A 13,330-nucleotide genomic window follows, 5' to 3' on the forward strand; every position below is an offset into this window, starting at 1 on the left:
AAAAACCCAGCACAGGGGGGTCGCGGCACAGTTGTGACGTGGTATAGTTGGATCAAGTATAATGATATCTGACAGTGATTAAAATCACTATCAAAAATAAACGCTTCGATGCAAATCTTTAGATAGTGTTTAATTTTAAAAAAATTGGTGTTTTATTCCAAAAGCTACTTGATTTGCTGGTTCCTTAATATCTCGATTAAGATAAAGTATGTCGAATGAAAAAGGGTTTATTAAAAAATATTATTTCTTATAAAAAATTGTGTGGATCCATAAACTTTTCAATAAGTTATAGCATTATAAAGTTAAATATAATGTGAATAATAAAATCGAGAATTTTCACACGAAAATAGCATTCGGTAGTCAATTTCGCCGTGAAAAAAAGTCCAGAGGTCAAATTTTTTTTTTCAAATTAAAGTATATTACATTAGCTTTAATTTAAGATATATATAAAAGTGTCAGACCTTCCGGAACATTTTCAAAAGTTAAGTTGAAAACGTTTTTCTTTCTATATGAATTTTTATGTTTTGAACTCACCCCGTATTAAGGGAAATGGTCCGATTTAAAAATACAGTATGTCGAATAAAATAAGGATATAAATATTATTTCTTATACAAAAATTGTATTGATCCATACACTTTTCAATAAGTTATAGCATTATAAAGTTAAAAATGTAAAAAATAAAACCGAGAATTTTCATACAATAATAGAATTCGGTAGCCATTTTTACAATGAAGACAAAATAAAGTCCGAAATTTTTATTTTCCATAATAAAGTACATTACATTTAAAGTGTCAGGTAAAGTCTCAGATTTATAAAAAAAATATACCAAATGAAAGTTAATGATATAATGCATCTATATAAAAAAAACAATATTAATTTGTTCATTTTTGAAAAAGTTATGGCAGTTTTAAGTAAAAAAAATTGAAAAAATTCGTAAAACTAGTGATTTTTAAATTTTAAATTTTTTTGGAGGTTTCCACCATTTATGGGGAACGAGGGACATTTTTTCAATTTTTGAGGGTAATGTCTTTGACTAGATTCTATTTGTGATCTTTTGACGTATCATTGAAAGAAATCCGTTCGGTGATGGCTGAGAAAAAGTGGTAACAGACACACAAAAAAAAAACATATCATAGTAAAATTAATACCTTCTCAGCTTCGCATCGAAGCTAAAATATAGTTCTTTATGTATTGGAGAAGTATAATCTTATGACTGGAAAAATATTTTATATTGAATCGATAATGGAGAGAATATATTGAAAACAGTTATATTATTAAAATCACTATTTAATCACTAATTTATAATCACTATTAAATCACTAGCTGTGTTCCGGCCCCGTACGCGCGCCACCGCGTCGGCCACCTCCTGGGTGGTGAATTTCTCCACCGACACGTCGTCCCCGAATGCAGGGGAAGGCAGAGGCGGGTGTGTCGGAAAGAGCGTGTCTACCGCCCTTTCCAGTACTTCCGCCTCCAGCTGACCAGAAGCCGGTGAACCGCGAAGCTTCTGCATAACGACCCGGTAGGATTTCCCCCACGGGTCGTGGTCCACCGACTTCACGAGTTCGGCCCAGCATTTCGCTTTGGCCCGCCTGATGGCGAGCTTCAGCTCTTTGCGGGCCGACCTCAGCGTCTCCCTCGGGTCCGGGGATTCCGGGTCCCTCGGCCAACGGTTGGACCACGTCATGGCCCTCCTGACCCTGACGCACTCCTCACGCCTGGCCGCCACCTCGCCATTCCACCAGTAGACTGGCGGTCCGCGAGTCGACGGCAGTCGTTTGACCGGAAGAGCGAAGTCGCAGGCTGCGGCCACCCTCCGGTCCAACTCTTCCGCCGCTTCATTCGCGAAGACGTGTCGGTCCGGTACCGCAGGCGCCGACCATTGAGAGAGAAATAAGCCCGTTTTGAATGTGTTGCGCCATGACACTCCTAAATTAACGGTTGGCGTCAATAGCTTATAAGGATCATGTGGACCGATAATACTTAACCTAAAATAAAGTACATAACCTTTAAATAATTAATTTATATATTTAAAACGCAATTGTCGCCTTATGAGCTAAGGGATATAACAAATACTCTCTCTGGTGTTTGGATACTACTTGATGTTTAGCTGAGCTGCCTCTTTATGGATCACATGAGCTGTACATTGACATGGTTATCTGAGCTGATATTTNCTCTTTATGGATCACATGAGCTGTACATTGACTTGGTTATCTGAGCTGATATTCTCTATTTCATTGAATCCTCTGCATAGGACAGCAGTGCATTAAAACTGTAGAATAGTGTCTACATTGTTCATAGCAACAATGTGGTTTTGTTTGAGAGCACAATTATGAACAGAGCACTGTATGAGCTTACATAAAAACCATCTACGGTGTGTAGAAGTACGTAGAGCACGTTAAAACAATGCATGAGCTTGCAGGTTAGAGAGAACACTCACATATTTAAAAACCACAGAAACGTTAAATTGTACTGACAACAGCAACAGCAGCTGATAACAACGGTACAAGTGGGTGTTGCACCATATCCAGTATTACCAATTAAAGGTTAACATATACTAAATTGATAGCTCTTTTATGGGGCTCAAACATACTCCCCCTTGGAAGTCCTAGTTAGAGTTACAACAGTATTTGAGCTTGGACCATGATTCACTAGTAGAGACAGTGGAANCATGATTCACTTGTAGAGACAGTGGAGGTTGTTGAGAAGTCTTCACACACCAGATGAGAGTTTCAGGGGGGGAATACAAACATTATATAATATTAAAGACTGCAACATACAAAAAAAACAATATTAAAAAAAATCATAATAGGAACAATTTAATATTTCAACATTTTATCTTATAGGAACTTAAGTTACATATCAGACTCTGTTTTTTCACAAACAATTAACATCAACATAATTAATAAATAATCTGTATAACAACCAAAATATAGGTAACAATTTAAATAATTAATAAACAATTTAATCTAGCAAGTAAAATCATACAACATAAATACTTAACAAAGTAGCTATATAAAACATAATGACCTAAATAACAATTTATTAAACATATCAGACAAACCATTATGTAGTAGCATCACGCAATGGTAGCTCTTATAAATTTCTCTCTCTATTGTAATAAGTAAAAAAATCAATAAATCAATTAATAAGTTTCCTTTGTAAAGTGTAAGGCACAAGGAAAAAAAGGAATATCTAAGAATAATTAGGACTATATAGAGTAAGTATTTAACTAGGAGCTTAGTTAAATATAAAGCAAATGATCTTATAAACATTTTTTTTTCTTTTTTTTAATGCTAATTAAGCTAAATCAAAATTAAAAATAATGATTTCGAATTTAATTGGTAGGTAATAAAACTAATTTAACTACTGGCCTAACAATTACTCCCTGCTTGGTGAGCACCCAGTGTCTTATCCAAGCAACAACACAAAGTAAATGTATATAAGAAGAAAATCCACTATACCATTCAACCTGGACTGNAAAATCCACTGTACCATTCAACCTGGACTTGAATGTTGAAGGATTGAACATTAACTTGTTGAATATCGGGCAACAGACTGGTTGGCATAGATTCCCAATGTAAATTCCATTCAACTACTGGTTTCTTTAAAAAAGCTGGACCCTTCCAATATAATTTATGGTTAGGAAGTTCAGATGGTGACAACCCACGTGAAGCACAGTCTGCAGGGTTTTCCTCTGAATAGATATGAGCCCAATGACAATCAGGGAGCAGCTTATGGATTTGATTGACACGATTTGAAACAAATGGTTTTAAAGAAACATGTGGATTGAGCAACCAAGATAAAACAATTGTTGAGTCAGACCAAGCATAGACATTAAGAGAACCTAAATGGGTTTCTAAAATTTTCTTAAGACGCGCTAACCATATTGCTAATATAACAGCACCACATAACTCTAGTCTAGGGATTGTAGAAGATTTCATTGGAGCCAGTTTTGTTTTGGACCCGAGCAGGTATAAATACACGTTCTGAGCAGAATCCATTACTCTAAGATAAGCTACAGCAGCATAGCCCTTTTCAGAAGCATCACAAAATCCACAAATAACATAAGAATTTCCCAGTGCAGCTCCAATGTACCTAGGGACTCGGATTGATGTTATACAGCCAAGGGAACTANGGACTCGGATTGATGTTATACAGCCAAGAGAACTGACAAACTTATACCACTCTTCAGCTATATCTGTCGTCAACGGATCATCCCAAGTTAACTTTGCCTTCCACAGTTGCTGCAATAAACATTTGGCATAAAATAACATAGGAGCCAAAAACCCTAAAGGATCAAAAATCCTAGCAATTACCGAAAGTACTCCTCGCTTTGTGGGAACACACTTTATAGCACTTATATCATAAGTAAAGCAATCGGTATCAGGTATCCATTCCATGCCTAAAACATGAATTCCATCGCCACGATCAAAAGCCAGAGGATTGCATGCACAATCTTCATCTAATAAGTCATCCAAGAGGTCCACACAATTACTTGACCACTTCTTAAGTGAGAGACCAGCTCTTGCCAACACTTCTATTAAATTATTTTTTAAAATTTTAGCAGCTACAATTGATTCTGCACCAGCACAGATATCATTCATATATGTTTGATAACGTAAAGTTTGTTGAACTGCAGGAAAATCATCACACTCATTGTCAGCAATATGTTGTAATACTCTTAGAGCTAAATATGGAGCACAATTTACACCATAGGTAACAGTGTGAAGTGTATATTCTTTTACCTGTTCATGGGCATAATCCCTCCACAAAATGTGCTGATAACCATGGTATTTATCATGAAGCCATATTTTCCTATACATTTTGCAAATGTCAGTGGTAAAAACAAACTTATGAACCCTAAACCCAGTTAACACATCTATGATTTCTTGCTGAAGTTTAGGCCCTACATACAACCTATCATTAAGTGAATATCCAGCCTGACATTTTGCAGATGCATCAAAAACCACTCTTAATTTTAGCTCGTCACCCACTAACTTATGAACTGCATGATGAGGGATAAAATAATCACCGGACTCTTCTGAACGTGACATGTGACCTAACTCTTCATATTCTCTCATGAATGCTCTATAAGCATTGTGCAGTATTGGGTCGCGCAAGAGCTTGCGTTCTAGCTGATAAAATCGCCGCAGAGCAACTTCATGCATACCAGGGAACAATCTATCTGAGCTGTCAGAGCGAAAAGGTAAAGGAACAAAATATTGACCTGCATAATTTCTGTACATCTCTGAATTAAAAATAGTTTCACACTGCCCATCTTCAGTGAAATCAAGAGGAGCTGCTGCTGGTTCTTCAATATTCCAGAATCTTTCCATCAATGACTCAATAGAAGTAGATAATGTAACGGCTAATGATTGAGGGAAAATTTCTAATGATTGCTGAACAGGACCAATTAGGACCCATCCGAATACCGAGCTGTAAGCGGATGGTAGACCAGGCCCTAACTGAATATTATCATTATTCCATATCTGTGGGAATATATCTGCACCTAAAAGTAGATCAACAGGAGCTGGTGTATCAAATGATGGATCGGCCAGAGATAAATGTTTACATTCAGCCCGAACTTGAGATGGTAACTGTTGAGATGGCATATTTGTAGTTATTGAGCTAATAACCCACGCTTTAATTTTAATTTTAGGAGACTGTATATCTTTTGGTCCAATAAGTACTTCTACAGAACCACTTATATCTGGAATCTTTTGGCTAGATAAACCAGTAACAGGAATAGTCCAACGAGATGGCCGAAAGCCGAGTTTGTTACAACAATTTAATGTTAGAGCGGTGATCTGAGAGCCAGGATCAATTAAAGCTCGAATTAAGTGATTATTACCGGCTATGTCCTGAACACAAATTATGGCAGTACCTAATAGTATAGAAGGTATTTGAAGTCTTCCTAACATGGCCGCTTGGGATGGTCCAGCAACTGGTTGTGACCGAGGCTGGTCTCTGTGTAAAAGAGCATGATGGCGACGGGAACAGATCGAGCATGCTGATGGACATTTATACGACATATGACCCTCAGCAAAACAGACAAGGCACAATCTATGTTTACAAGCAATATCATACCGTTCATCAATAGACAGCTTATTAAATTGTGGACAATCTTGAAGAACATGGTAAGCTGAGCAGCAAAAACATTTACCTGTGCTGGCTGGTTTTTGTATAGGGAGTCGCTGACCCTTAGCAGTTGAAAGGAAAGCAACACGTTTCTCATGCTGTGACTGGTAATTCGGTTTTTGAGCAAAATTACCAACTGGTTTTTTAGAGACCCCTGAATTAGAAGGAGCTATCCCGGCATTTTCTAAAATTTTGATTCGATTTTTAACAAATTTAATGATATCCTGAACCACTGGATACTCTAGACTATTTTCTGCTTCAAATAACCGTCTACTATGAGTAGGTAAACACCGAGCTGCAATAGAAAATAGAAGAAATGAACCGAGATCTGGTATCCTCATGAACAATAGTGTAGCAATACCTTCATCAAATGTATGAATAAACTGTCTAAGGCTAGCAACATTTTCTGAAGTGCCAATAGAGGCTTTTAACATATTCTCAATAATGCTAGCAGCTAGTTGCCTAGGTTTATCATATTGATCAACTAATGTAGACCAAGCAATAGCATAGGTTTCATCTGATACAGTAATCCCTTTTAACAATTCAGAAGGATCCCCTTGGAGACAGCTTAACAAATAATAGAATTTGTCAACATTTGAGAGTGTAGGTCGCTTATCGACTAAGGACTTGAAACGGTCACGAAAATCTGGCCAATTGCGTAGTTCGCCATCAAATTTTGGTAAAGGCATATTGGGCAATTGAGAATTGCATGCAACTATTTCAGAACCAGCATTAGTGGACATTGTAGAAAGCACATCCAAGACAGGGGGGTGCACAGGAAGTTCAACAGATGATTGGTCTAATAAGTTTGCAGAAAGCACAGGAACACATGCTGAATCAGCTTTAAGGGCAATAGCTTTAATTTCAATAATTTCTTTATGCACAGCCAATTCTGTGTTATGAGAAAATTCATCAATCTCCCCCAAGTCTATCATAGCATCCAACAATGCATCATTTTCAGTAGAAAAGGACTTCCACCAGNTCAATCTCCCCCAAGTCTATCATAGCATCCAACAATGCATCATTTTCAGTAGAAAAGGCCTTCCACCAATAGTCTAGATCACCTATAGCTACCTTTAAATGTCTGTATTGATCAAGGTCTTCTTTTACACCCACAGCCAAATTATAAATGCAGTGAATATGAGCAGCAGCAGCATCTCTTTTAGCTGTGGCACGTTGCTTAGCTCTTAAGTCTCTTTTATCATCAGCCATGATAAATAATAAAATGTGAAAAAATAAAAAATTTATAAAATAATAAACCGCTAAAAGAAATCTAGATGATTATAAACCAATAAAGACTATATAGACAAGTAGAACCAACTAAAATTACTTAAATCTCTAAAGTGATTAAACAATCACATTAAAAAAGAAAAAAACCAAAGACAAAAACTAACCAATAAAGGCAAAACCAACAAAATATTCAACCAATAAAAACCAAACTGATTAATCAAATCAAACAAATTATAATGACCAAATAATATAAAATGGTTCAAGAGTGATCCAACAATAAATTGTGCGAGCAACGCTCAAAGCACTCACCAAGCAAAACACGTTTCTTTAAACCATAAACTTAACTAAATTGAATCATTAAGTTAACGTATAAATAAATAATAACCTTAATTAATACTTCACTGTTCAATTAAAATTAATAATAAAAAAGCATATGTATGCTCCCCTTATAATAAAAGTCAAAAAATTAACACCCCAAACCTTTTAAGGTTAAGTTTCAATTTATAGAGCTAACACAAAAAAAAATTAATATATTTTTTATAACTGTAGAGCAACAAAAAGAAGGAGCTTTATTGAGCAATAAAAGGAAAGAATAAATATAACAAAGATATTACCTTACACTTCGTAGAATTAAAGAATCCGTAAAAAAAAATATAACCACGCTCTGCTACCAATGTTGCGCCATGACACTCCTAAATTAACGGTTGGCGTCAATATCTAATAAGGATCATGTGGACCGATAATACTTAACCTAAAATAAAGTACATAACCTTTAAATGATTAATTTATATATTTAAAACGCAATTATCGCCTTATGAGCTAAGGGTACAACAAATACTCTCTCTGGTGTTTGGATACTACTTGATGTTTAGCTGAGCTGCCTCTTTATGGATCACATGAGCTGTACATTGACATGGTTATCTGAGCTGATATTTTCCATTTCATTGAATCCTCTGCATAGGACAGCAGTACTTTAAAACTGTAGAATAGTGTCTACATTGTTCATAGCAACAATGTGGGCTTTATTTGAGAGCACAATTATGAAGAGAGCACTGTATGAGCTTACATAATAACCATCTACGGTGTGTAGAAGTACGTAGAGCACGTTAAAGCAATGCATGAGCTTGCAGGTTAGAGAGAACACTCACATATTTAAAAACCACAGAAACGTTAAATTGTACTGACAACAGCAACAGCAGCTGATAACAACGGTACAAGTGGGTGTTGCACCATATCCAATATTACCAATTAAAGGTTAACATATACTAAATTGATAGCTCTTTTATGGGGCTCAAACAGAATGCGTCGACGTCCGTGGCTGGTCTCGCCCACCGCGAGACGTCTCGCGGGGTACGATTCGGGGGGGACGGCCGCCGCCGCCGCACTCATACACGATCTATCGGTGGTCGCTGAGGTTTTCCCTATGCGGGAGAACCGACCAACCGGACACGTGCGAGTGTAACGACGGGGTCACCAGCGTGACGTCCACCACCGAGCTCGAGGAGTGACCCTCGAAGGTCGGGGTAGAGCTCCTGTTGGCCGAGACCAGCCCGAGGGCCGACATCAGGTCCAACAGGTCTTCGCCACGCTGATTCGTGTCCGCCGACCCCCAGACCGAGGAGTGGGCGTTGAAATCCCCGGTCACGATCTCCCCGCGGCTGTCCCGCGGCCGCCCGAGTCTCCTAACCCGTAGGCATGAGGACAGGGGCTCAAGGAGTCCGGTGATCGGCAAGCTGGGCGGCGCGTAGCAGCTCAAGACGTCGATGCCGTCTATCCTCGCTACTACGTAATCGTCGCCCGACTTGATGTCCGCGACCGTTAGGCCGCGGTCCATCACGCCGATCGCCGCTCTGCCGGACCGGACTAGAACCAGCCGGCAGAGTCCCTGACTGATCCGGCGTGCGGGTCCGAAACGATGCACACGTCAGTGCCCATCTCGTACGCCGCTCGCCGGACCAGGTCCTGGGCAGCCCGACAGTGGTTGAGATTCGTTTGAAGGAACCCCTAGAGACCCCTCGGCCTTCCCCCCTATCTTCTTCACCGGAGGTGCTTTTTTGACAGGCCCCCCTTTTGGCTTCAGGACTGGCCCCACACCCGGACAATCCTTGGCCTGGTGCCCCTCCTTTTTACAGGAGAAGCACCCCTTGGATTTGTCCGGGCCCTTGCAGGCCTGGGCCACGTACCCGTGCTCAAGGCACCTGTAGCACCTCGGACCCTTGTCTCCAAGGATCCTCAGCCTACAGGTGATCCACCCCACACGGATACGGGCGAGACCTGCGAGGCGGGTGCCAGCCTTGGCTGCACCTCCACCATGGGCGTAACGCCCTTTGCCGCCGGAGTTCGCACGGACCACAACGGGCCCGATTTCCGGCGGCACCTTGTCCTCTGGACGGCGGAGGCGTCCAGAAGTGCACTCTGCACGTCGCCCTCCTCCGTCCATTCCTCCACGTCCAGGAGCATGACGGCCACTGTCATCACCGGACGGTGGACGCGCACGTCATGCTCCTTCAGGGCGCCCTTCAGGCTGTCAGCTAGGCTTTTAGTTAGGTCCGCCTTTTTTTTTCCCTCCTTCTCGTCTTTAATGTGGACCGCCCTGGAACTGCCATTAGGCATTGCTTCAGGGCGGCCCACGTCGCCTTCGCTGCTTCTTACCACCGCGCTGTGACCCGGCCCAAGTTTACACTAGGGCCGAATTCCAGCGCAGCGTAGCCTCCCCCGTTAGCCGGACCTCACTAGACACAATCTCCCACATCATTTATGTTTACATCAGCCTTCCTCATATTACGTAGTGGCAAGGATAGACGGCATGGACGTCTTGAGCTGCTACGCGCCGCCCAGCTTGCCGATCGCCGGACTCCTCGGGTCCGTGTCCTCCTGCCTACGGGCCAGGAGGCTCGGGCGGCCGCGCGACGGCAGAGGGGAGCTCGTGGCCGGGGATTTTAACGCTCACTCCCCGGTCTGGGGGTCGGCGGACACGAATCAGCGTGGCGAAGAACTGTTGGACCTGATGTCAGCCCTCGGGCTGGTGTCGGCCAACAGGGGATCCACCCCGACGTTCGAGGGTCACTCCTCGAGCTCGGTGGTGGACGTCACGCTGGTGTCCCCGTCGCTGCACCCGCACGTGACCGGCTGGTCGGTTCTCCCGTACAGGGAAAACCTCAGCGACCACCGGTACATCGTGTACGAGTGCGGTGATGGCGGCCGTCCCCCTCGAGCCGTGCCCCGCGTGCCGTCTCGCGGCGGGCGAGTGGGCTGGCGAGTCGGACCTACCACGGACGTCGACGCTTTTGAGACGGGCTTATTGCTCGCTCAATGGTCGGCGCCCGCGGTACCGGACCGGCGCGTCTCCGCGAGCGAAGCGGCGGAAGAGTTGGACCGGAGGGTGGTCGCAGCCTGCGACTTCGCCCTCCCGGCCAAACGACCGCCGACGACTCGCGGACCGCCAGTCCACTGGTGGACCGAGGAGGTGGCGGCCAGGCGTGAGGAGTGCGTCAGGGTCAGGAGGGCCATGACGCGCTCCAACCGACGGCCGCGGGACCCGGAGTCCCCGGACCCGAGGGAGGCGCTGAGATCGGCCCGCAAAGAGCTGAAGCTCGCCATCAAGCGGGCCAAAGCGAAGTGCTGGGCCGAACTCGTGAAGTCGGTGGACCACGACCCGTGGGGGAAACCCTATCGGGTCGTCCTGCGGAAGCTCCGCGGCCCACCGGCTTCCGGTCAGCTGGAGGCGGAGGTGCTGGAAAGGGCGGTCGACACGCTCTTTCCGACACATCCGCCCCTGCCTCCCTCGGCGTTCGGGGACGACGAGTCGATGGAGGAATTCACCGCCCAAGAGGTGGCTGACGCAGTGGCGCGGGTGCGGGGCCGGAACACAGCTCCCGGCCCCGACGCGATTCCAAACCGGGTGTGGGGGTTGGTCCACGACCTCGCCCCGGAGTGGATAAGCGCCGTCGCTAACCGCTGCCTCGCGGAGGGTGAATTCCCCACGAGGTGGAAGAAGGCCAGGCTGGTGCTCCTGAGGAAGGGTGACAAGCCCGAGGGTCTCCCCTCGTCGTACCGACCGCTATGCATGTTGGACGACCTGGGGAAGATCCTCGAGCGGCTGCTCGTCACCCGAATCGAAGCCCACCTGGCCTCAGTTGGAGGACTGGCCGAGGGCCAGTTCGGTTTTAGGAGAGGGAGGTCGACGGACGACGCGGCCTCCCTCTTTAGGGACCTGGCCCTCAGAGCCGAGAACGGACCGGGCTTCGGGGTGGCGGTGAGCCTGGACATCCGGAACGCGTTCAACTCCGTGCGATGGTCACACATCCTCGGAGCGCTGGACGCGTTTCGGGTGCCTCCGTACCTCGGGCGGATGATCCGGTCGTACTTCGGCGACCGGGTCATCACATACGAGAGCGCCGCGGGCCCGAGAACCAGACCTGTGACGGGAGGCGTCCCGCAAGGGTCGGTTCTCGGGCCTCTGCTGTGGAACATCGCGTACAACGCGGTGTTCCGCGTTCCGCTACCACCGGGCGTGCGCATCGTCTGCTATGCGGACGACACGCTGGTGGTGGCGGAAGGCGCCTCGTCCGAGGAAGCTGGATCCCGGGCGAACTGCGCTCTTAGCGCAGTCACCGCCTGGATCCAGCAGGAGGGGAGCGGACTGAGCCTCGCCCTGGACAAGACCGAAGCGGTCCTGTTCACGGGCAGGTACAAGTTCGCCCCTCCGCGGCTCACCGTGCTGGGGGTGGACGTCCCGCTCAGGGATTCCATGACGTATCTGGGCCTGGTCTTCGACAAACGTCTGATGTTCGGGCCGCACATCACTCGTGCGGCCCAACGGGCCCAGAAAGTCATGGACAGCCTGGCGGGGCTCATGCCCAATCTGGGAGGACCGAGGGAAATGCGGCGCAGACTGCTCGTCAGCGTCGTTCACTCGGTCCTCCTGTACGGGTCCCCGGTCTGGGCGGATACCCTCGAGTATTCGGCCAGGAACCGCGAAGCCCTGCTTCGGGTGCAGAGGCGGGCGGCGATCCGGACCGTGTCGGCTTACCGAACGGTCTCCGGAGTGGCGGCGGGAATACTGTCGTCACTGCCGCCCGCCGACCTGCTAGCCGCGGAACGGGCCGCCGGACATGAGCTCCGCCGAGAGCGCGACCGACCCCTCGAACCCGAGGACCGGTTGGCGCTCCGGCGGACCACCATGCTCCGGTGGCGGGCTCGCCTCTCGGAGGAAACGAAGAGAGGCGAGTGGACCAGGTCCCTCATAGGACCCGACCGCCTGGAGAGGTGGGTGGCCCGGACACACGGTGAGATGTCTTACCGTCTCACGCAAGTGTTGTCCGGCCACGGCTGCTTCAACGAATACCTTCACGGTATTCGGAGGNACAGGTGGGTGGACCGGACTCACGGTGAGATGACTTATCGTCTCACCCAAGTGATGTCCGGCCACGGCTGCTTTAACGAGTACTTACACCGTATTCGTAAAGCAGCCGCGCCGACGTGCGACCACTGTTCGGATCGCCCGGGAGAGGCTGATAGCGCTTTGCACACCCTCTTCCGGTGCGAGGCGTGGGCCCAGGAACGGGACTCTTTGGAGTATCGACTAGGGTCCACGTTTCGAGTCGGGTCCATGGTGGACCTGATGTTGAGGAGCCGGGAGGCGTGGAGGCTCGTCCAGGCGTTCGCCGAGTCCGTCTTGAAAAAGAAGGAGGAAGCTGAACGCCTGAGACAGAGGCAGCCGCGCCGCCCGGTACAGGAGGACCTAAGGCGCTGGTTTAGGCCGGCGCCTTAGGTATTCGTGTTTTATGTTTTTGTTTCGTGAGTTATTTTTGCCCCTTCGCTCTCAACGGAGGAGGCCACACCACGTTGTGAATCAGCTCTTGATTAATTTCGGGCTGATTCACAACGTGGTGGTGTGAGTTTTAGAGACGGCGTGGGCCGCCCTGAGGCAATACCTAACGGTAGTTCCGGGGCGGTC

The 13,330-nt window shown here is 46.1% G+C and overlaps 1 protein-coding gene across 1 annotated transcript; it reads right to left on the reverse strand.

Annotated features, from left to right (window-relative positions):
* Positions 1-3,467: 3,467 nt before the first annotated feature.
* Positions 3,468-7,076, reverse strand: LOC126910310 (uncharacterized). The gene has a single exon (XM_050692771.1). The coding sequence runs from the start codon at positions 7,074-7,076 to the stop codon at positions 3,468-3,470; it is 3,609 nt and encodes a 1,202-aa protein (XP_050548728.1).
* Positions 7,077-13,330: the final 6,254 nt, after the last annotated feature.

Source organism: Daktulosphaira vitifoliae, unplaced genomic scaffold (genome assembly GCF_025091365.1).
Source record: "Daktulosphaira vitifoliae isolate Bord-2020 unplaced genomic scaffold, ASM2509136v1 Scaffold_1, whole genome shotgun sequence".
Lineage (NCBI taxonomy): Eukaryota > Metazoa > Arthropoda > Insecta > Hemiptera > Phylloxeridae > Daktulosphaira > Daktulosphaira vitifoliae.